The sequence below is a fragment of the Alexandromys fortis genome, unplaced genomic scaffold (genome assembly GCF_014885135.2).
Source record: "Alexandromys fortis isolate MF-2015 unplaced genomic scaffold, M_Fortis_MF-2015_v1.1 scaffold_8_1_9099942, whole genome shotgun sequence".
NCBI lineage: Eukaryota > Metazoa > Chordata > Mammalia > Rodentia > Cricetidae > Alexandromys > Alexandromys fortis.
In genome coordinates, this window is record NW_026067898.1 from 3357413 (window position 1) to 3382588 (window position 25176).

At 41.4% G+C, this 25176-nt stretch overlaps 1 protein-coding gene across 1 annotated transcript in view; it reads left to right on the forward strand.

The window, feature by feature from the left end:
• Positions 1-4152: 4152 nt before the first annotated feature.
• Positions 4153-25176, forward strand: part of Nckap1 (NCK associated protein 1) — a 65653-nt gene continuing 44629 nt past the window's right edge. Inside the window, exons 1-2 of the mRNA XM_050119688.1 lie at positions 4153-4323; positions 15698-15808. Of these exons, the coding sequence (XP_049975645.1) occupies positions 4216-4323; positions 15698-15808 (219 nt within the window). The 5' untranslated portion in view covers positions 4153-4215. The remainder of the gene's footprint in view (positions 4324-15697; positions 15809-25176) is intronic.

Here is a 25176-nt window from a genome sequence, read left to right on the forward strand (position 1 = left end):
GGATCTCTGTGAGTTCGAGACCAGCCTGGTCTACAAGAGCTAGTTCCAGGACAGGCTCCAAAATCACAGAGAAACCCTGTCTCGAAAAGAAAAAAAAAAAAACCATAGTAAAACTATCTACGGTAAGAACAATTATCAGGTAATAATTACATCACAATGTCCAGCTCAATGGATCCAGATTGTTGTAGAGTAACCCTTCTATATACTGTGAATAAATACTGTGTGTGTGTATGTATTGGTTACTAAAAAACTGACTTGTACCTCCTGTTTCCTCTCCCTGTCTCCTGGAATCCCCTGTGTGCCTCAATTCTTCTTCCTCTTCCTTTCTCTCCCTGGAAATCCCGCCCATCCTCTCCTGCCTAGCTATTGGCTGTTCAGCTTTTCGTTATACCAATCGTAGCAATCCATCTTCACACAGTGTACAAATATTTCACAATATGCTGGGTCAGCTAACTGATTTAAAAATCAGAAAGTAAGATTCTTCACAAAAAAATGATAATCAATACAAACAAACAAAAAACCAGTAAGACAAAAAAAAAATCAAAACAAAACAAAGTGAACAAAAAGTTCACAGAAGCAAAACATGGGTTGGAGCCCTTCTGTTGGCCAATTTCTCCTTGCCCTAGAGTGTGGTTGATACATTATGGCACTTCATTGGAGAACACTGGTTTTCGGTTTGGGGGGGGGGGAGGAGGGGCGAGAGACAGATTACACGAGGTTGAGCTATAAGGAAGTAGGGAGGATCTAGGAAAAGTTGGGGGACGGAAAAACAGGATCAAAATATATTGAATGAATAAACAAAAACAAAGATCTCCCACAACAACATAAAGCCCCATAGGCTGTGGGGCTGCAGGATGCAATTTCCACATGAAAAGATAAAATAAAATACATAATTAAAAAAAAAACAAACCCTTCACAACTAGTAAAGAACATTACATAAGCAATTCTCTGTAGTTTCTGGAGAAAGCAAAGCTCATGTATCTGTCAGGGAAAACAGGTCAGACAATAGCTGTGAACTGAAGGATGGTAACCGAAGGAAACATTCGTGGAGAATGGATAGGGCTGAGGGGCTGTAGAGGAGAACACTGATCAGATGGATGAAACAAAAGATACAATCTTACCAACTGATCTCTAGTACAATAAACTTTGTTACAATAAACTTCGTGCAGGAATTCTGGAGTCCAATACCAGATCTGTTACTGTCTATGGGGTGGCCCTTCCACAGTTAAGGAATAGTTGTGTGCATGTCATTTTCCTTATTAGCTTAGTACATTTGCATTCAACTAGGACCTGGGTTTTATTCTCCAGCATTGTAAGGAAGGAAAAGCAAATGGACGGGATGGAATGTGTGTGTGGGGGGGGAGGGAGAAAACAAAATTATATAACATCTCAAAAGTTTCTTCTTGAGATAGGTAGTATAAACATTAATTTAATTTTTATTCCTTATTTTATTTTCTTAATACAGAGATTATCATGTAAGTTGAAGAAACTATTATCATTAAAATCAAGTTTTGCTGTAGTAAACCCATCCCTCAAGAGGCCTCAAATTCATGATCTCTTCTTCAATTATTGTTACACACACACACACACACACACACCCTATTGAGGTGTTGCCTACTTGCATGTGTATTTGTTTAGGGCTGAACACTTGGAATTGGATTCCTGATCAGGGAGCCCATCCTTGGAGAGGACTCATCTTCTTTCTCCCAGAAGCCATGGTTATAGTTTTTCATTTAGATGGCTGTGGTGGTGAGAATGAGACTGGCCACAACAGCCTCATGTCTGAATACTCGGTCCCCGGGTTGTGGAACTATTTGGGAAGGATTAGCAGGTGTGGCCTTCTTAGAAGAGGGGTTTCACTGGGAATGAATGGGCTTTGAGGTTTCAAAAGCTCATGGCCTGCTCAGGGATCGAGATGCAAGCTCCTGGTTACTACTCCAGCACCATGCCTGCCTGCCTGCCGCCATGCTCCCCACCATGGTCATGGACTCTAAGCGGCTGAACGTAAACCCCCAGTTAAACTAGTTCTTTTACAAGTTGCCTTGGTTTCAGTATTCTATCACCTCATTAGAAAAGTAACTAAGACAACCACCAAGTTCAAGACCAGCCTGAGTTACATAAAAAGATGTTATTATAAACCCAAACAATAAGCCTTTCTGCCACAAAGAAACATCTATTTTCTTACTTTGTCTAGATGGTCAGAATTCTGCCTTAGCTAAGCTCATATTGTCATTAGGACGTTTTTGGTGGCACTGCCATTTTGGCGTCCTGCTTTGGACCTAACTCCAGTGCCAGGAGATCTGACACCTTATTCTGGCCCCCGTGTGTACCAGGCTTGCACTCAGTGCACTAACATACACGCAGGCTAAAACATTCATACCCATAGAATAAAAATAAATGGATCTTTAAAAAACTCTGCTGCCTAATATTCCTTAAAAACGGCGGCGGGGCGGCGTGGGTGTGTGGACAAACACAGGATAGGCGGACGCAAAGGAAGAGACAGACACGCAGCTCCCACGTGGGTGCGTTTAATGGGGAGAGGGGAACACGATAAGGGCGGGGCGTGCAAGACACACAAGGGGGGAAGGGAGCAAGAGAGGGGCCAAGAGGAGGGAAACCTCGTGGACCTTCGCTTTTAACGGGGGGCGCAAGGTTATCTGGGAGTGATGGTCTTCACCTGGACGCGCCAGCGCGCACAGGTGAAGGGAAGTCTGGGAGCTGTAGTTTCCAAGGAATAACAGGGACTTCTTGTGGCCCTCGCTCTTTCACAGCATCTTGAAGATCAGCCTTTACCTGATCCCNGAGAGAGAGAGAGAGAGAGAGAGAGAGAGAGAGAGAGAAGAGAGAGGATATGAATATATGCATTCATTCAAGGCAGGCAGCTCTATGAGTAGTGCACACTGACAGAAACTTTTGACGTTTTGGGTGACACAAGGACTCTTACACAGCCCTTACGGAAAACCTATTCTGTGTACTCTCTCGATATCTGCAAGGAGTAGACAGAGTAGCTTTTCAAAATGTCTGAGAAGCTACTAGTGACATTTCACTAGAAAGTAGCTTCGACGACTCCCGTGTCTTATTATCTTCAGCATGCCTTTTATTGAAGGTGCCGGGGGCATTTTGTGATTGATTTCAGTTAATGAATACACTGTAAAATCAGCTTATATTAGTTAAAGCCCCAAATATCCAAGTGACCCCAGAACCACCGCGGTGGACGTTGTCGCTCTGGTCATTCACGTGGAGACCCAGTTTGTTCACGTTTGAAACCCTGTGTGCTCGGAAGTGGCCGTGCACAAAGAATCCTTGGGAGGTGAGGAGTAGAGAAGTAGAATCGCTGCTTCCAGAGAGGACTGGGATTTCAGGTGGAGGCTGGGAGCGAACCCTCCTCCTTCGCCGAACAAACATTCCTTGTTTGTTTTCTTGCCTACCCCATGCCGGAGCCTATTCGTGTCCCCTCCGGATGGGTGCGGGTCCTCGATAAGTCTCCATTCTGGTGATCTCAGGAACTCGAGCTGCCCTCACTTCCGACCTCCTTCCCCCGGCTGGAGGCGGGAGCGAGGCCCGGGAGGCCCCGGAGGCGGCGAGGCCGTCGATGCGGCTCGAGCGGAGCCCACATCAGCCGCGTTCTCCCGGGAGCGTCCGTCGGGGAGTGGGGGGGAAACCGCAGGCACCGAGCCGCCGGGACCCCTCCCGGGACGCGAGTCACCCGGTGCCCGCCCGCAGCCCGGGGGCTGCCGAGCCGAGGCGACTTTGGGGGAAGTCGAGGCTCGCGGAGCCCGAAGCCGGGCGGGGCGCACAGGGCGCAGTTCCGCCGCCGACCTGGCGGGGGCGCCGGCGCGGCCGATCAGGTGACCGAGCGCCGGTCCCGGCTACGGGAAGCCGCCTGGTTCTCAGCCGCCGCCGCCGCCGCCGCCGTCACGGCCGCCGTCGCCACACCTAGCGGAGGAGCCGGGAAAGGCGGCCCGGCCGGGTGGGGAGGGGGGACCGGGGTGGAGAGCGCCGCGGGTGGAGGCGGAAGGGCGGCGGGCGGGCGGGCGGAAGCGAGCGCCGCGGCTGCTGTGTCACGGCGCGGGTGGGCGCGCGGCATGGGCGCGCCGCGCTGAGGCGGAGGTCGGGGGGGGGCGGGCGGGCGGGCCTGAGGGAGGCGGCGAGCCGGGGAGTTGCGCGCCCGGCGGCGGCGGCGGCGGTGGCGGCGGTGGCGGCGGCGGCCGCACCATGTCGCGCTCCGTGCTGCAGCCCAGTCAGCAGAAGCTGGCGGAGAAGCTCACCATCCTCAACGACCGGGGCGTCGGCATGCTCACGCGCCTCTACAACATCAAGAAGGTGCGCACGGGCCGGCGAGGCCGGGCGGGGGTGCGGCGGCGGGGGCAAGGCCGCGGGGGTGGGGGGCGAGCTCGGCCTGCTCGCCCGGGGCCTCCGGGAGGCGCCGCGGCCTCGAGTGAGTCGCGGGGCTGGCCGGGCGGGAGCCATTTCCCGGGCCGGCTCCCGGGCGGGCGACGGGAACCGGCCGGGCCGCGCATGGCCGCCGCCGGCGCCTGGGTCTGCGGGAAGGGCGAGCGCGCGGCCTTCCCGGGCTGCGGCGCACGGGCCCGGGTTTCTCGGCGTGGGAGTGGGGGAATGTGGCGCCCGACCCTCCCTCCGCTCCCCACTTGGTCCCTTGATTGTTTTCGGTCGCTGGATAAAGCACCCCCTCTTCCCCCCCGACAGCATGTTGACGTTCAGGAGAATTTCATTTTGGAGATGGACAGGAGGGGGAAGTGAGGGTGGAACCGGTTTTCGTCTGAAATAGTTGAGGGCTGTGAGTCACTGGAACAGGAATAACAACCTTTCCTCTCTGCTCCTCCTCGTCTTAGTTTTCCCAACCCTATCTGATGAGCACCGAAGCACCGTGCTTTACAGTACAATGGCTGTGTAAAATAAAAACCAAATCTGTTCCCGTTGCTGTTCCGATGATTTGCGTAGCTAGTGCAACTATTGCAGTCCGTGTCTTCAGATTAGGGAGTGCAAGGCTCTAAATAAGTTAAGAAAAGTAGAGATAAAGATAGGGGGGAAATGCCATTAATTTACCTTAACAGGCAAACAATCCCAAGTCCATTTATTTTGAGACAGCTGCCATAAGCCTCTGAATTTAGTAGAGAAGTTGGCTTGTGGTACAGTTTATACCCCTACATCCTTGTGGGTTTCTATGTATTAGCCATATTTTTCGTAGTCTCGTTTTTAAAACCGTAACAAATATAGTTTTGACCATAGCAATAAAGTACAGATTGTGTGTGAGTATTGATGAAGATTCTTTTAAAAACTAAAGTCAAAGCATTCCAGAATAAACTTGTCTTACTCCTCCAGTTTGACTTAGGCACTGTCCTTCTGAAGCACACTGTTTTCAGTTAGTGATACTAAGCGTCGGGAAAGGAAGGATGGCTGTGTTGTTCTGGCTACTCCCTTGGTTTCAGTGAATGGTTGTCTCTAAACACAGCCCAGTCTTGACCTGGGATGTCCCCATTCTGTTTGTGACATGGCAGAGCCCTCTGCATTCACTCCTTGATTGTAACGTTTCGGGGTTAGGAAAATTTAATTTTAGGTAGTATAAGTTGTATTGGTGGCAACTTTTAGATTTCACTGCTTAAGAAATTTGAAAGTCAAGTTCTATATGGACTTTTTTTTTTTTTTAACAAGTTGCCGGGTAGTGGGGGCACACATCTTTAATCCCAGCACTCGGGAGGCAGAGGCAGGTGGATCTCTGTGAATTTGAGGCCAGCCTGGTCTGCAATGCTAGTCCGTCCTAGGACAGGCTCCAAAGCTACAGAGAAACCCTGTCTCGAAAAACCAAAAGAAAAAAAAAGAAGCCCAGCAAGTCAAATGTTGCTAAAAGTAAGTAGTGCTGCGGTATTGTGGTTAGAGGAAATGGTTATGATGGTTTCCAGAAGAGGAAGTGAGAGTAACATCAAAAGTGATTTGGGTGCTTGAGTGAAATGCTTTCTTTAATGCAGTCGTCACTAAACATTTTTATAGAATAAAAACAGACTGTAGTACTTCATTTTCATGGAAAATAGTAAATGGAGTTTTAAGCGTTTAAACTTATAATTACAGTTTGCTGCCCCCTTTCAAAGTGTTTTTCGCTTCCTGTTTTGGGAAACCGCAGGCTCTTGTGTTGACTACCGAAATGGGAAATAAGTGGATGCCATCATTATATCTAATTGTCGAGCATCTCGAGTTCTTGAAATGCTATAGTTCATCACTTACATATATTTAGTTTCTTGAAATATTTTGCCTACTTGGCTCATGAATTTCTTATGAGAAGAGTAATCATTTTGAAGACTAATACTCAGGGCATTATCTAGCACACAAGGCTTTGATTAGTGTTCACCGAAATCGGCTCTGTGTGTGTTAAATGCATCTGTTTATTTTGTGAGAGGGAGAGAGCAAGCGAGCAGGTGTGTGTGGAGGTTAGCGGATAACTTGTTTCTGTGATCAGACTCAGTGCCTTAACCCCTGAACCATTGCTGGCCCTTTGGATAGAATTAGAATCTTTTAGCCCATGGGATTGCCTGCCTATATCAGCTGCCTGTCTAAACCCAGCTGGCTAAAGATCAAAACATTTGTTCAAATAACTTGCCAAAGAAGTAAGATCTGTTCATCTTGTGTTTATAAGGTTCATGTTGTCTGTATTCTTATGGCAATACAAATCACATATTTTTGTTTTTACAGTTTTTATATTTTTAAGTTTTATGTGTATGAGTGTTTGCCTGCGTGTATTTCTGTTCCACTTGTGTGTCGAGAGGCCAGAAGTCGGTCTAGAGCCCCTAGAGCTGGAAGGAAAATAGTTGTCAGTTCCTGCTCACACTTCAGTACCTGGCACAGACGCTCCTATCCATCATCCTGTTTTTCCCAGTCTAAAATCGTTAGCCTCAAGTCTTCCACAATCCTATTTACACACTGCATTTGGTTAACTACACCTCTCTCTCTAATCAAGATAGGAGCGTCTCGACACTGGATTTAATGCTCCTGTTTCCCCAGTGCTAGAGAACATTCAGTGGATGAAGAGTAAATGCATGGGGAAACCTCTCAACATTGAGACCACCTAAAAGATCAGCTTATGAGCAGTCATTTTCAAGATCCTTCTAAGACCTGTTGAGAGATTATTCGAAATTGTCATATATATAAATCTATTTACACATTAGCAATTAAAGGTTTTATGAAGTTTGATGTTATTAAAATACTAAAGTACTATGCTTAAACAAGGAATGCTTTCATCATTGTCTAATTAAGTATACATTTTACCAAAGCCCACAATATTGTTAAATTCTTAATACAATCTTAAGAACTAACTATATTCACAAACAGATGACAAATACAATATGGAATACAATGAGCAAGAAATCTTAGGCGTGTGATTACCATTAATTAAACTGTTAATTAAACAAATGTAGCTTGAGTACTGTTAATGAAACAAACTTAGGCTAATCATGATTTCTAACTGTGTTTCTTTTATTGTAGGTTACATAGTTCTCAGTGTATAAAGTTACTATTTGACCTTTTGATTTCATACCCAAGATTGTGCTGGAAACCAAAATCCAGAGGCTGGGGTTGCTGGAAGTGTTCTGACACCACACCACACTCCAGCTTCACTCATTGTCTTTTAAAATAAAAGTCTAAAGTGAATATTAGGGAAGAAAAATTTTATTTCATTGTTACTCTTCATTCTGATTTTCTGTTATATATGTACTTCCTCCAATTTAGCAAAATGTCCTATTTCTTTTAGTTTTACTGATGTGTTCTTTCATCTTGTACACACACGTTAAAATGCATCAGGGACCAAATCTTAGCATAAAGGGCGCAGAGGAGCCAGCTCAGCCGGAAAGGGCTTGCTACACAGGCGTAAGAGTCTGAGTTCAGGTCCCAGCCCCAACCTAAAGTTCCAGATTTGTAATCCCAGCTCTAGGGATACAGAGACAGGTGGGTTTTAGAGCTTGCTCGCTAACCAATCAGCCTAATCAGCCAGCCCCAGGTCCCAGTGAGAGACCCCCCCCCAACACACACACACACACACACACACACACACACACACACACACACAAGGTTAGGTAACTTCTAAGGAATGACACCAAAGGTGACCTTTGCCTTCTACATATATATATGTGTATGTATATACATATATACAGACATATGTATGTACATGTGCACGCAACTACTGTCAACCTATGTAAAGAAAATCACAAAGGACAATTGCTGTGATCCAGCTGCCCTCACTCCCCCTGACTGACAGCAGAACTTCCTTGTGGTCTGGAATTGACAAGGGTGTTTGTGTTCTTTCTGGCCGGTGGGTCTCCACAGAAGGAGTAGAAGTATAAAAGGTTGCTGGGCAAAATAAAGGTTGCTGTTCTTCCACCTGAAAAGAAGTCTCTGTGTCTCAATCCCGGCACCCCCCACCCGCCAGTCTCTGCTATCCAGGCTGCGCTGGCTGCAGCAGAAAATAAATTTAGCATGCAAAGTTGATACAAAATATATTTTACCAAATACATTTGAGTTAAAATTTAAAATTGCTAGCTTAAAATTTTCTCTCCTTTTAATACATTATAAAGCCTAACGGAAATCTCCTTTGGTACTCACTGATACACTGCTAACACGAAAACGACCCTTTCATATAAATTTCATCACAAGTAATCTGTAGTAAAAAGAAAAAAATTCCTCTACTTGTCATTTCTATAAGGGTATTGGCATCTTACTATTAATTGTATATTCCTTTTAGATGTTTAAAAAATTGAATTGGGTCTGTCCACAACTAGATCTCTGAAGAACCTACTGTGGAGATTTCAGGAGCAGTGAGATGACTCAGTGGGTGAAAGCCCTTCCGCCAGGCACAGTGACTGGAGAATGACTTCAGAGCCACAGGGCGCAAGGACGGCACTAACCCATCGCATACGTGAGCGTGCGTGGGCATACGTGAGCGTGCCTCCTTCAACATCTCTCTGCACCCCCGACCCATACATACAAAATAAATAAATAAATAATGAAATTTTCTGAGCTGGAGAGATGGCTCAGCACTTAAGAGCACTGGTTGCTCTTCCAGAGGATCTGGGTTTGATTCCCAGCACCCACATGGCAGCTCCCCACTGTCCTTATTGTCAGTTCCAGGGATCTGAACCCTTTTCTGGCCTTCGGCGGCACCAGGCTTGCCCACAGTGCACAGGCAGGAATTAATTTAGATTAAATTCTACAATTTCTGTTCAGTAGACTAGATAAAGATACAAAGTAGGTTATAAAATACTAGTGCTAGCTAATATTTAAATTTTTTTTTAATGTGTGTGTGTGTGTGTGCCCCAGTGTTGAGGTCAGAGGACAACTTTGGGAGGTTGTTCTTTTCTTCTGTCATCTGTGTGTTGGGGATTAACTCTGGTCATCAGGCATGGGAGCAAGAGTCTTTTAACAGCTGAGCCATCTAGCAAACTTAACTTTAAAAAAAAAAAAGGCAAGCAGACTATACTCCTCTTAGATTTTCTTTTTCCAAGTTGAGACATTGTGAGTTGAGAGTCACATTCTAGGTAAAGCTTTATTACTAATTTGTTTTAACCTTGAACAAATTATTTATCATTCTTGGCTATAATTTATTAAGTGAGATCAGTGATTCTTAACCTTCAGTTGAATTGTCCCTTTTCATCACACATTAGAATTGTCTTGGGAAAAGTTGAGAATGTCTGGGTTTTGGCGTGGCTCTAATGAGTCAGGAAGTAGTGGTGGCCCTGAGAAGCTAGGAGAAAACAGCGGTGCAGTCAGCTAGTGCTCTCTCCGCACAGCTAGCGTTCAGGATTCGGTTGGTCAGCTAGCTTCTGACTACAGTTGTGGATGGTGGCGCAGGGCTCTCTTTAAACATGAGTGTCTTCACTGTACGTGCCTGCCCTCGAGGCCTGCTGGGTGCCGCCCTGCATCTTCTGCCTTGTGAAGCCTGGCTAGGCTCTGCTACTGCACTGTGTCTCCAGTCGTTGGCACTACTGATTTCCAGTCTCGGGATCTGAAGTAGACAGTCCAGTTCTCCCTCATGGTGCAGTGCTGCTATTAACCTCAGGTTTTGAGACTTAAGTTGGCTTATTTGTGTCAAGTATTAGTACAGTGCCTGGTAAAAAGGGATGCGTGGGCTTGGAGAGAGACGCCTCACTGATGAAGGGTTCTTACTGTTCTTCAGAGGACCCGAGTTTGGTTCCTAGCTCCCATATCTGGCTCACAGATACTGTGACTACAACTTCAGGGGATCCAACATTCTCCTTTGGCTTCTACAGACACCTGCAACTCTTTTTCTCTTCCTCACCCCCCCCCCCGCCCCGCCCCTTAAGCTTTAAAAAAGGAATAAACAGAATACGTGTTGTCTGCTGTCCTTCTGTTTCTGGGTCTTGGAGCAGAGCAGACACTTTATAATTCACGCCCCTTCCCATTAAGCCCAGCTCTGTGGCACTGTTAGAATCATTCCTTAAGTACCCTTTCACTACTTGACAGTAGAGTTGACATCTAATTAGTGTTCATACAGAGTAACTGCAGACGTGTGTTCTGCAGTGTTTCTTTAAAGATCTACTTAGTATTGAGCACGAGTATCTCAGTGTACAAAACTTTAAAAAAAATCTTTGTTTCATAAACTGAGGTAGTCTGTGTGTTGGAACTCAGACATGTAAGAAATGTGGTGACATAGTTATCTTGTGAATTGGATAGCTGCTAGAAACTTTAATGCGAGTCATCAGAATAATTTTATTTAGAATTGTTTGTTTTGATATGTACAAATGTTTGCTCACAAGTAAATACATATACCATATGCCTGAGGAAGTCAGAAGAGGGCTTGTAATCCCCTGGAATTGGAGCTGTGGATGATTGTGAACCACTGCAGGTGTGCTGGGACTGAACCCAGGGTCCTGTGCAGGAGCAGCTAGTGCTCATGACTGCTGGGAATTAGAAAACATTTTAGTAAATGATTCTGAAGGATGTAATGGTTTGAAACTCTTAGATCATGATTTTCCCAAGATTTATGCCTGGAGAACAGAAATTATAATTTCTTTATCTTTAGATCTGCAATTACTAACTTTAATTACAAGTTAGAATTATTAATAAAATTACATTAATTTGAAAGCATTTTTTAATAATTTTGACACCCTTTTCTCTCAGCCTCTTAGTCTAAACTACTAGTAAAGTATTTCTTTTTTTCCCTATTCAAACTCAGGGAAAGTACTAGTCGGAAGTAGATATGCTGCCCAAAATATAGGAGGTGCAGGAGAAAAAATATTGGAATAGTAACCACTAATTCTGCAAATCAAGATTGTGCTATAGTTAAAAAAAAAGACTTATCAAATCAGTTTTGAGCAGCTGAGTTATGATAAGAATGTAGTATATTTTTATGTATCACTTGGACATCCATCTAGAGATATACCTTCTGGTGTTGAGAATTTAAGTTAGAGATTTGTAGAGACTAAAACCTTGATTAGGTCACTTTGTTTCCCTGAATCTCCTCTGTTCAGGTATGTCTAAAGCACAGTACCTTTGAATACAAGAACTGTCCAGGAAATGGTGCTTCTGCTTTCTTACTTTTGACTGTTTTGTTAATAATCTTTTATGAATAGACAGTGATGTTTTGCGAGGGCATTATATTTGACTTTTTGCATCTTGGCAGGTTGTTGGAGAAACGTAGCTTTAAGCATGTAAGATTGTGCTGTGTAGTCTTAGCTGTAAACACTTGAGGACAGGACCAAAAGGATTTCGATGGTAGGCTAGCAGAAAAAACTCAGAGCTTGTCTTGGTGTTTCTAGTCAAAGGCATTTGTTTTGTGACTTATATGTGTTCTGGAAATCTATTCCTGGTGATAACATTAGATTTTTGGTTTTATGAGAAAATTAACTTACAGATGTTGAATAGCAATATGAATGTAAAATTGAAAGTTTTACTTTAAAAGTGAGATGTGATTTAGAACAATATTAAAATACTTATGTTCTATGCATTGAGATGAGCATTTTTCCTACCCTGTGTATATTTTAATCTTATGTCCACCTATAAGATAGGAGTAATATTCTTAATTAAATCATTGGGCTGTGGGCCACTTGGGCCAGAAGACAGGCCCTCTTACCCCCCCCCCCCCCGTTCTCTCCCTCCCTTCCCTTTTTCCTTTTCTTTCTTTCTGTACTGAGCATCCCTACTGGGGGAAGAGGTGGGGGTGTGCTCAGCACAGCCCACCAAGGGGGCATTCAGGCTAATCTGGCTAGCCATCAAGCCTCAAGGATCTGCCTGTCTCTACCCTTCCCCAGTGCTAGGGTTACAGACATTCTGCTGCTTGGGGCTTTTACTTGGTTGCTAGGATCTCACAGCAGAGTTGTGACCTGATGAGGCATTTCTCAGCTCGTGTGGTTAACATGTTTAGATTCAGTCTTGGTTATGAGCCTTTCAGGGTGTGTTAGTACAGATGGCTTTAGTAGCTAAGTGTAGTGATGATAGTAATTTTATAAACATTTCTACTTTCTAGGATGACTAATCAAAAGTGAAGAATTAGTTATAATTTTGATAGCATGAGATACTTTCAAAAACACTAGTGGGAAAATTAATCTTTCGAGACAGATTTCTGGTCAGTTGGAATTTTTCTGCTGTGGTAGTGTTATGTGAACGCCGTGACTGAGCTACAGAGATAGCTCCTTAGTAGTGTGTATCTTACCTGGGTAATTTAATCAGATCACAGTTTAGGGTTTTTTTTGTACTTTTCTCTTTTTTTCCTGAGTATTTCCTATATAAATATCTTTTCATTAAGTAAAAATGTTAAGTAAGTTGGTTTTAGAAAAAGTAGACTGGAACTTCCGTGAGGTCCTTCTATTCAGGTTTTCTTTTTCTTTTCTTAATTGTTCATTGTGTGAGTACACCTGTAAGTTCTTCCTACCCACAAACATGCCAACCTCTGTAGTGAGTATGGAGCTTTTTAGGACAGGTTGTAATTATTGTCTCTAGTTTAGTAGAAGATACCAAGAGCTGAAGGATAAAATCATTAACTCTTGATTTTACAGCTGTTAAGTCACCTAGCCAGGACTTGAACATGGGCGTCCTATTTTAAAGAACTCATGTTCTTGGATATTGTGGTAGAATATATTCTTAGCATATTTGCGTTCATGAGTTCAGACCTCAGCACCAGAAACCCCAAGTAAAACATAAAGCTATATTCTTCCCCTAAGCAAAACAAATACAGTATGTTCGACCCTAGGGTAAGTGAGGAATCGTGCGGCTGAGAGAGGGCCTTAAGTTAAGGAGGTTACACTAATGTGCTGGTTCTCGATAACCATGACATAGAGACTGTACTGATGACCAGTCTCCGCAGGAGACCAGCTTAGGTGACTGTCATGCTCCTTATTATAACCAATCCTGACAACGGTGTACATTTTCGAACACTTCTGTGCCAGTCACTTTGTTAAAGCTTTACATGGGTTACTAAGCTCTTGAAACCCTCATGACACAGTGAGGTAAGTACTTACCTTCGCCCGCTTACAGAAGACGGAACTGAGACTGGGAAGTGTTACAAATATGAGGCCCCAGCGCTAGCGAGTGGTAGGGATCACAGCCTAACTGCTTAACAGAGTCGGGGTCACCTCTCAGGGGTGCACTTACACATGCCCACCGAGCACACCCAAAGAGGCCATCCACTTCTAAAAGAAGTTATGTATGATTTTAGCTGTACACTGAACTGAAATTCCTTTTTTATTTTGTTTTCAATTTAAGAAGAGCTGCTTATATACAGGTATCTTTTACGATCTTCAGAAATGGGTATTGTTTTTATTGATAGCTGCTAATACTGTTAAAGTAATATGTAGACTTTTACATAACTAGAATATAAAAGATACATATCATGAAAAGAACATATTGAATCACTTTAGGACTCTGTACTCTTAGGCATGCTTTATATAAAAAAATGCTAATCTGTAGCTATTTCTAAAGGGCAGTTTCTTAGTTGTAATAGTCTTAGTTATGTGAGTCGAATTCATGTTATATATGGTATCTTGAAGAAAGAGGACACATTAGAAGACCACCAGTCTATCAAAAACTATTTCAAAGAAATTATAGTCTGAGGAAAAATAAGTTTATGCTAATATTATGTAGAAATTGATTTGCATAGTAACCTTGTCTTTCACATTAAAGGTTAAGTTCTAAATTAAAAAAATTGTTTGATCTAATTATGCTGAGAATTGGTACTGCATTCCTATTTCCATTTATAAAAATAGGGATGTTTTTATTGGCTTTCTTTATTTTATACTTTGACTTGAAAGCTAGGCGATATTTTAAAAATAGTTTCAATTTGAGCTGAAGTACAAAGTTCATCTTGTAACAATTCATTTTTATTCTTGGCTACCGTTTCTTTTTAAGGTATGTAAAATTTCACTAATGGCTTTTGCTCCTATTTTTATAGCTGCATGTAGTCTTTATTTTTCCTTCTTTCTAGTATTATTTAAGTTGGTTTAGAAAGATCACCAAGATACTGACATGGTTGTACACTTACACAGTAGTATTTAATCTGTATGACTAGTGTAAACTATATAAATCTATTGTGTGATAGAACTTGCTACTTAAGTACCTTATCAGTTGTAGCACCATACAGTTCTCATTTTGTATTGTTACTCGTAGTCCGCAGTGCATAAGTTTTCTACTGAAAAGTATGTCATAGCTTGACAATCATTGTTTACACGTAATTTTTCTCTCTTTTTATTACAATGCTTCCCCAGCAAGGACAAGTTTGGAAGGTTTGCAAAGCTTTTCACCTTCCCTCTGCCCGCTTGCCCGCTTTCAGATCAGTCTCATGTTTCATAACTTCTCTTTCTGTAATCCACAACATAGCCATAGTAAACCAGAAGGTCAGGTTACAGTACTGTACCCCCTCACACATGGCAGACATCACTGAGAAAGCATATGCTTTAAAAATGGAATAAAAAGCAAGAATGATACGATTGTTAATATTTTTTCCCTAAGAAAAAGCATCTCATCCAAGCAGTTAGCTGTCACGTACTGTTCTGTTGGTTCTGCTCTTAGCCTTCCCAGTAGCACTTGTGTGGTGCAGAGGAGGCTGCACTGTGATGGGACCGGATGGGGACAGACCCAGCATTCCGTGTTTGTGAGCGAGGACAGGGGCAGGGGCAGGGGCTGCTGGTGTGAGGGGACACAGTGTTGTGATGCAGACGTCCAGAGGAGCAGGCAGTACACATTAGGAGTGTAGGCCAGCTTCAGTGTGAGCAGCTTCCAGTTCTTTTGAACTAGGGCTCTTGCGTATTAAAATGTTGACAGTGAATGAGGAAACCATTTGGAAAAGACATTTTCAAACATAAGCCTTCATTTTATAACACTCAGAAACATTTTACTTAATATTTAATTTTGTAATACCTTATTAGCGCCAGATGAAAACAATCCTACCTCAAACCAAAAAGGTTTTTCATTTCTTTTCCTTTTTTTAGGTTTGAGCTTTTTCCTTCACTGCTGTTCTGCGCTAACTGCTTTAAAACTTTCCATGCGTTTTTTTCAGTAGAAGACATCTCTGTACTGTCTCCCATCGCATATTTCAGCTGTGACAATCCCTGCACTTTGCCTGTTCATTTTATCACCTGCTCACCAAAACAATAAATCTTTCTAATTTCTGATTTCAGATGTGTTATTCTTCTTGATTTTAGGAAGATACATTTCACTTTTCTCATTGCTGTTGTCTTTTTAGGCATGTGGAGACCCCAAGGCTAAACCTTCCTACCTTATTGACAAAAACCTGGAGTCCGCTGTGAAGTTCATAGTCAGAAAATTTCCTGCTGTCGAGACGCGCAACAACAACGTAAGTCATCCCCATTTTCTCCTTGGCGCCACCCGTGTGTGAGGAGAGCAGTGCTCAGTGGGTGTTGTTTCTCCCATTAACCTAACGCTGTGTGCAGCATTTGATGCACAGATTTTAGACCTTGCTTAAGTGCTTTTAAAGACAGTATTCATACCTCTGAAATTAGAAAAACTTCTAGCTACATGTTATGCGGAAAAGTGAAATTGTAATTTCTTACACTTTTTTTTTTGAAGTTACGATAAGAATAGTTAATGCATAGAAGATAAACACTGCTCCAAATGTGTGTGTGGTTACTTGGGGCATCTTGTTATTCTTATATCACTAACTTAATTTTCTTTGGAGGTTGGCAGTGACTTCACAGAGCTCTTACTGCTTTCATAAACAGCTGATTTTGCTTTTAAGTTGTATTTGCTTCCCTGGCATTTTCTTGGCTTCCAAAAGCATTTCTGGAAGTTAGAGAGGTTATGGTATAAGGTCTTTATTCCCATATTAGTTCCTATGTGAAAGTTTTCTTGCATAAAGTTTGGTCATATTTAATCTTTCTACTGTGTTTATTTGGGGCAGTTTTTTAGAGTAATCATAGAAATAACCAATTTCAGAATTTTGTTTTACTGTAACATACTTATAAAAGTTTAATTGACTTGGAATCTTTTCATAAGTCATCATTTTGCTTTTATTTTTCCTTGATGTTCCCATACTGCAACCCTTGCTTTCTTTTTTGTTTTATAAAAATTTAGTCTAGCAATTTCTCCTTTTGAGTGCCCCGGTCTTGAGAATCTATTTAAAAGGTAGATTGTCACATTTTATCCTCAAGATATGTATCGTAGATTTATATTTCTCTTGTTTCTAATGCTTAAAGCATTTCAATGTAGAGAGAAATGTTAGAATTAGTAAAAATAAGTCAGGTACTCTTAAAAAAAAAAGAGTCTTGGTTTAGGTTGCTTGTGCTTTTTAAATACTTTTTTTAAAGTCTGTTTTTGTAGAAGTTTGGGTTGATAAAAATCTTAATTTTCTAAAAGGTTGTATGTATTTATGTATTAGGGCTTATTTATTTGTTTGTTTGTTTACTTATTTATTTATTTTTGGTTTTTCGAGACAGAGTTTCTTTGTAGCTTGTGTATCCTGTCCTGGAACTAGCTCTTGTCGACCAGGCTGGCCTTGAACTCACAGAGATCCGCCTGCTTCTGCCTGGGATTAAAGTGCTGGAATTAAAGGCCTGGCCCCTGTGTTGACTCTTTGAGAGGTTTTGTATCAGTTTTAGTCTGGGTCTGCTAAATAGTGGTGATAGACTCCTAGCTAGTTTAGGTTAGGAAATATGAAGTTGTTGGTTAATGAAGGTTACACATCTTATTGCAGCACTCAAGAGACAGAGGGAGGCGATCTCTTGAGTTTGAGGCCAGCCTGTTCTACAAAATGATTTTCAGGCCAGCTAGAGCTATATAGTGAAACTCTGTCTCCAAACAAAAATTAGTTAATGCAAGTTTAAAGATTTGAATGGCAGTGTCTGGGATTCATCGGAAGTGGCAGATTTCCATCTGCTCTTCCCTGTCATCTTGTGCCACAGAACATGCTCGTGTATGCCCACAGTTGGCACTGTGCTTGATTCCTGCTTTACAGGTAGCACTGTCCACCATTTGAGGAAAGGAACTCAAGAACAGAGATTGTTTTCATGAAAATTAAACAAAAGTTTTTTGAAGTTTCTAAAATAGACTCTTTACGAAAAAGGTTACTCTTACAACATTGCAGCTGAGACTGTTTCTGGTTTTGGTCCCTTCTTTAGTAACTGGCCTCCTCTTCTCTCTAAGTCTTTTAACTCTGGTGGAAGCCATGAGCACAGCCTTGAGGGATCTGTCAAAGAGTGCTGCTGTTGGCAGTGGGGTGTTAGGTAGTGCATCCTCGCCATTTCCACCTGTTCTTATTCAGGGCTCTTTGTGCACAGTTACTGTGTACTCAGTTCTGGATTTAGGGAGAAAAAACTGTACCAAAGAATGAGGGGTGCCTCCATTCCCCAGCTATAATACTGAACTAAATGCCTCATATGCTTCTGATTTAATTGATGAAATGAAGTTTTGTTATAACCTACTGGTCTTATAATTATAGTAGCCATTTATTTTGTCTTTGTATGTGCTAGGTTGTGTATTTTGGTAGATTTCATTTAATTTCAGACTGTCCAACTTATTGAACTATTAATTTTTATTATCCTGAAAGTTCAGCTGTGAAGATGTCTGTATTTCTTCTAGATGTCTGAGATCTGTTCTGATCCAGTATGAGGAATACAGTAGAAACCCATTTAGAACAATACTGCTGTTCATAGGAACCCATTTAGAACAATACTACTGTTCATAGGAAAAGTTTAAATATCCACGTGTGCATATTTAAATTCTTGCTATTTTTTTCAAATACTTTTAACTGAATTTTTTTCTTCTATTTTTTTTTTTTTAAATAAGAAAAATACTACCCTATAATCCCAGTTCTTAGAAGGTAGATGCAGGAAGATCAGGAGGTCAAGGACATTCACAGTTACAAATTCTAAGCCAGCCTGGGCAACATGAAACCATGTTTCAAAATGCAAACAAACAAAAATTTTCTTTATGCATTTGTGTATAATATTTTATTTTATTTCCAAGTATAATTGGAAAATATTAATCACTGCCAAATATGTATAGAATTTAATTAGGGTCTAAGAACAAGGACATTGTTGGTGTGTAAAGGGTAGCAAAGGTGACACAGGTTCTGGACCAGAAAACAGACAGTTTTCAAAATACTTTGAAAGCATATGCCTCATATACTTCAAAGTAAGCTGATGAAATGGAATTTCATCATAACAAACTGATTTTATAATTATAATAGCCATTTATTTTGTCTCTATTTGTGCCGGGCTGTACATTTTGGTATATTTTATTTAATTTCAAACTGTCCAAATTTTCATATTTTCTTTTCTTTTTTTGTTTTTCGAGATAGGGTTTCTCTGTATACCCCTGGCTATCCTGAAACTTGCTTTATAGACTGGGAGGCCTCAAACTCAGACATCCCGCCTGTCTCTGTGTCCCAAGAGTTGGGATTAAAGACATGTGTCACCACCGCCAGCTTAAAATCATATTTTCAACCAAAGAAAAATATTTTAAGTTATAGATATTACTTCTTAGGGAAGCACAATATTACAAGAGGCTATGCAGCAAAAAAATTATTTTCTCTTTAAACTCACATTTTTAAACACTTTTTTAAATCCCTGGTGTTTGATAATAGAGAATATCAAATATTTGATGAAGAACAAGCCTATTTAGTACCAACATTCACTTGTATTAAATACTGCCTTAGAACTATGAGGACCCAAAATCTTTTTAAGCTAAAAAATCCCAGTGCTTTTTAAAAAGCAAATTAACTCTCATTAATGATGTTGTAGGTAGGGTTCCTGAAAATAACCTTGTAAAATAATAAGATCCCCAGCTTTAAAAACCTAAGTCTGTTGGTGTGGTAGTGGTTTTGGTAGATGCAGGACTGCCTTTGATATGCCAACTGTGTGAAGGAGGTTGAAGGAAATGATAAAACACTTAAATTCCTTCCTAGGCAGCCCTTAAGGGGCTTTTCTTGGTTTGCTGTGGTTTCAACTATGAGGGTGGTGTATTGGTTAGGGTGAACTTTGGAATCGGAACAGAGGTTATGGACCAGCTAAGATATTCAGGAAACGTCTGGCATCTAAAGGCACCATTTTTCTTCTGTCTAAAATGCAAATAATTCCCATCTGAAGGAGTTGAATATGCCTTAAAGCATTCAGTGCACTCTGGCAGGTGATTTTAAGAACAGTAGCTATTGTTACATTACCTCCTTGATTCCCTGGTTTACCTAGAGCCAGTAGGTTTCCAAGTGACCCCTCCCCATTGCATCTGTGGTTTTGATGAACTAGCATGCTGCTTTCTGTGGTTTGAATGTCTGTTATCCTTTGAGCAGCTCTCTGTTGGGCAGCAGATTTTGTTTCTAGTATTGAAAAGTATTCTTTTTTCCTTTCTATTGTGTTCCCTGCCCTGAGCCATTATCATGGAACTTGCTTGTTTAAACTAGAATCTTTATAGTCTCTGTTCACTCTTATAAAACTGCAGGCTGGTTATTTGGGGCTTGTCTTCAGCTCTACACAGCCTAAAGAACTTACCTCATTCAGGTATAAGTTGTCTGTTGAGACAGGTACTGTCTGTCATAAGCCAAAGATTGATTTTCATGTTTTCTAATCTCCCCACTTGCTATTCCTTTTATTCTTCAACAGGGGGAGTAAACCACACCAATATTTCTCTCTGGCATCTCACATATTTGTCTTTATGGACCAAACCATTCCCTCATTTTTGAATCTCTGATGTCTGGGAGATATAACTCTGATGTTTAGGAGATATAGATCACAAGTAAACTTCGGTTTAGAAGGAATCGTCATGATATACAGTATTATAAACTTTGGCGGTGTATTTCAGTATGAGTGCATGTATGATGGGAGCTTGATAGAATGTTGGTTTTAATTAAATTGAACTTTAATTCTAAAAACTAAAAGAATTTCAGTTTAGTGAGAAATAACACAGGCAATAATATTATTTTAAATAACAACAAGAAAGAAGACCTGATGGTTTTATTTATTTATTTATTTATTAAAGATTTCTGTCTCTTCCCCACCGCCGCGACCTGATGGTTTTAAACAAATATCGGTATTTACTGGGGAGAGGAAGCCAAAGAAAAATGGGCACAGTGGAGGGTCGTGTACAGCAGGTAATGTGTTAGGTTGAGAGGCCCACAAAGAACTGAGTAGAAACACTGCAACAAATTGTACGTTTTACAAGCGCCAAACTGAAGTGGCTGTGAGGTAAAGCAGGTGTGGTTCTGCTTTAGGGATGTGTGAAAGGCGGATCATTTGATTTCAGCCATGAATGGCTGTTCTAAATCCGTTGTATGTTAGACATACTTTGAACTACCTCTTTACTTGGGGAAGTTTTCTTAATAAAATGAGACAGTTAAAAAAATTGTACTTTTTAATCTGGAACTCCGGTTAGAGTTAGGAGTAAGCTAAGAATCAAAGAGAGCATTGTTGGGATTTTAAGGGACTTGAGAAAGTGTGTTAACCATTGAGGACAGAGAGAGGCTGACTTGATAGGAGAAACTGAAGTAGTGTCCTGGCTCAGCTCCTGTTGATGATGGAGTTAGGTTGTGATCAAGTCAGTGTGTCTATCTGCTTTCTCTCACTATAGGCTTCATCAGGCAGTTATAAGAAGGAGAGAAGGACCAGGGATAGTTGCAGTGATGGGCCATTTAAACTTCAGATGGACAAGAAAGGGACTAGGATATGATGATGAGTGACGAGTCAGGGGAGCCTCTGAGCTCAGAGATTTGGTGGAGGTATACTCTCTCTCTCTCTAATGTCAGCTAACATCTCCAAGCTTCCCAAGAATGATAGATGTCTTAAAAGAAGCCACGATAACTTAAAAGATAAATTTTATAATTTTGTTTTTGGCTTCCAATTAAGGAAACTACCATTCTGCCCTGTTAGTATGTACCCAGATAATTCATGACCTTCCTCCATCAGGCTCCCTGTCCCCACAGCACTCAGCTGTGGCTTTTCTTCCTGTGTGCACAGCACAAGACCTTACCCTTTTCTGCTGTTACCAGTTGGTGAGTGGCTTGAAGCAAATGTGGGAAGTATAGCTTCCTACTATCTTTGAATTTCTCCCTAGAAATAGTTGTACAACTGGCTTCTCAACTGTGTCTTTACCTTCGGCACCAAACATGTTTAATGAATCCCTCACTGTCCTTGATAGTTCATTTAGTAGTCTGTCTTCAGTCTTCCTCAGTTTCTCCCAGTGTCTCATGCTTCACTGCAGTATTTGTTCACAAAGAAGGAATGATTTATTTAGCAATCAAATTTCATTCACTTGGCTATCTGAGTCAACTGAAAACTAGGAAAGAAAGCAGTTCTAACCGAAGAAAATCCAAATTTTCTCTAACAAAATAAAAATGTCTTTATAAGATATGTTGTAGCAGCACTGATTATTCATAATTCCAAACTGGCAACAGATCAGATGCCCATCAACTAACTGACTAATGAATAAACAAAACATGATTAACACTCTCTGTTCCTAACTGAATTTCTGGAGGCTCAAAGAACACTACTGATACATAGTTACGCTACAACTAAACATTAAGGACATTATACTAAGTGAGGGAGTCAATGAACCAAGCTGTGCACACTGTTTGAGTCTGTGCTACAGGAAGTGTTTAGAAAAGGGGAGGTTTATTGAGACAGGAAGCAATTATTATTTGCACTGGGCTGAGAGTCAAACCTAGATTAATTGCCAATGAGCACAGGGAACATTTTTGGAATGATGGAGATCTACTAAGCTAAATAGGGTTGGTGGCTTAATAAGTATAAATATACTAAAATTATACAAAAGTATAATCTTGGGAAATAAGAAGTGATATTCTCTATTCACTGAAGTTTATTCACGGGGGCTCTCTGCTCCATAGCTCAGCTAGTTGGGTTTTCTTAGTTTTACAGGAATATATGTAATTTTAAACATACTATGTATGCATTAAAGGGTACTACTTTTCCTTGGAAACATGATTATTGAAGGGAGAGAAATAAAAACCTTAAAAATACAGTGCCTAAGGGGCAGGAACTGGGGAGATGGCTCAGTGGCTCAAGTTTGGATCTCAACCACATGTGTAAAAGCTGGCCATGGTAGTGCGTGTCTGTAACCCCAGTGCTGGGGGACGGGGCGCCTCAGAGACAGGGAGACTATCAGAGCTTGCTGGTCAGCCATTCTGTCCAAATCAATTATATATGGAGAACTTTTAGTAGGATCCTATGATCTTTAAAAAAAAAAGGAACAAAACCTTTGTTTTAATTTGAATTTCCAGGTAACTTTAAAAGATTTATTTATTGGTATGCACATACCATTTTTTTAGTTACTTCTTTCTTTTATAGTTATCTGTTCTGGAATGACATGATCAAATAGTTTGCCCAGTTTTGGGGATTTAATAAAGCAATTCAGTCACTGTATATCTGTATATGTTAAGATACACTCACCTGGGAAATGAACGTACACCAGGTTTTGAGTTCATTTAGTAAGCACAAAAGTTTAAGTTAAGGCCTTCTTTATGTTTTTCCTTTGGGAAGCTTGAGAATCACCTGTTTATAGTGCACTCTGCACTCAGGCTGTAGATGCTGGAGCTCTGAGAAAACAGCCCTGCCCCCGCTCCTGTAGAGCTTCGTTCAGATGGACGTGGTAGATGACAAAGTGGTTAAGTGTGCACTTTCTTCTTGAGATGAGTGGGTGAAGCACGGTTAATACAAACCCAGAGACAGACATTGGGCTTCAACCTGAAGTTCAGAAGAGCAAAACTGCCAGCCACCGTCTCTCACCTCCACCTCAGTCCAAAATGGCCATCCTGCCTCCAGGGATCTCAGAATGAGACTGAGTCTGAGAGCAGTCTTCTGCCCTATAATCCGTCTGTAGTTCTGGGATTAAAGGCCTGCACCACTGCTGCCTGATTTCTATGACTAGCTAGTATGGCTACTGGGATTAAAGATGTGTGTCATTGTTGCCTGGTCTGTAAGGCTGACCAGGGCGGCTGTTTTACTTTTCTGATCCTCAGGCAGGTTTTATTTATTAAAATACAAATGAAATGCCGCTACAGTGTGAGAAAGAAATACGAAGCAAGGAAGGGTTTTGAGCAGTGGTTCCCATCCCACCTAGCACTGTGGCCCTTTAATACAGTTCCTCACATTGTGGTGACTCCCAACAATAATTATTTTTGTTGCTCCTTCACAACTGTGACTTTGCTACTGTTATGAATTGTAATGTGAATATTTTATACACAGGATATCTGACATGCGATCCCTGTGAAAGGGCCATTTGAGAGCCACTGAGTTAGCGACTAGTAGGAAGGAAGCTTATGTTAGGCCAGTAGCCCTCAGCAGTGTGGCCTTCCCTGAGAAGTGAGCAAAGGACGTCCAGATGTCACTAAGCAGAGGCAAGAGCTCTGAGGTTGGTGACGTGCCCCAGGCCAGTATGCCGGCTACTGCATATAGGGGCTATTGAGAAAGGGAACGTCAGGTGCCTGTGAGGTTATATTTTATTTTAAGCATGCCAGGAGATTACTGAAATTTAAAACTTTATTTTGAAATAACATTAGACGGACATAAAGTTTTAAGGATCACAGAGCTCTTACTGCCCTTCCCACTGTGTAGTGTATTGCATGACCTCCATTAGAACTGCTTCTTCTCAAGGGGTGTGTGTGTGCTGTGCCTTCAGGTGCACACTCTGCTGAGCCCTGTGGAGACGCCTGAGGAGCAACAGGTCCAGAGACCAGTTAGGGAGTGGGAGCTAGGGCAGTTCAGAAAGGTACATGAGCCCTTTCTTATTTAGATTATAGTGTGGACTCTTACCAAGACACTGAACAGTTTTCCTGAAACTAGGCTTCTTGCTTTTCTGGTTTTGTGTTTTGTTTTTGGCATAGTTTTGAGACTAGATGAGGCTGGGCTGGAACTCTCAATCCTGCCTTAGCTTCTGATTGCTGGACTCACAAATGTGTGTCACTGTACAACCCAACGTTTTTCCTTGAGCGCAATGAGCTAGACCAAGAAAAATATGTATATATACAGCAACTTCAGTAATGAAGGTGATAACTATACTTAACACCTCTAGTCATGTTCTTGTGTTAAAGATTAGTGAGTTAGCCCTGCTAAGTGTTGGTTCCTTCAGGAATTTACTAATGCCTTTCTTAGAAAGTAAACAAAAAGTAACAAATGCTAAATTTCAGTTTACATTTGTCTGTCTGAAAAATGCTATCTTAATTGAACTGAGATTAATCAACAAGATATTCGGTGTAAAAATGCAATTTCCATATCTCATGTATGCTCTGTTTCAGATTTTGCTTACCTATTTTAATATTAAGGACAATAGCACCGGGCCAGAAAACATAATGAAAGCGTTCTACAAATGTTTTACTAAAGTATTTTCATGTATCACATGAATAGGCTTTTCAGTTGTTGAATACATGATTTTCAAGTAGAACCTCTGTAATGTTTTGCTATATTAACAACACCAGTAATTATTGCACGTGAATGTTTTAAATCATCTCCAACTTTGAATCTGGCATTAATTGTTTTTAGGTTTATCATTCACTTTGAAAACAAAAATGTATTTCTTTCTTTTTTTCCTTGTAGTTGAAGCCTGAGAATTATATTGTTTGACATCTTTCATTCATGGTTTTATGAAATTTATTTTCACTAAAATAGGGAACTTAATTGTGACCAGTAGGTAGAATCATATGATGCTTTAAAATACTAGACGCCCAGTGCGTACTCAGCAAACCCTTGTTTAGGTTTAGTCTGC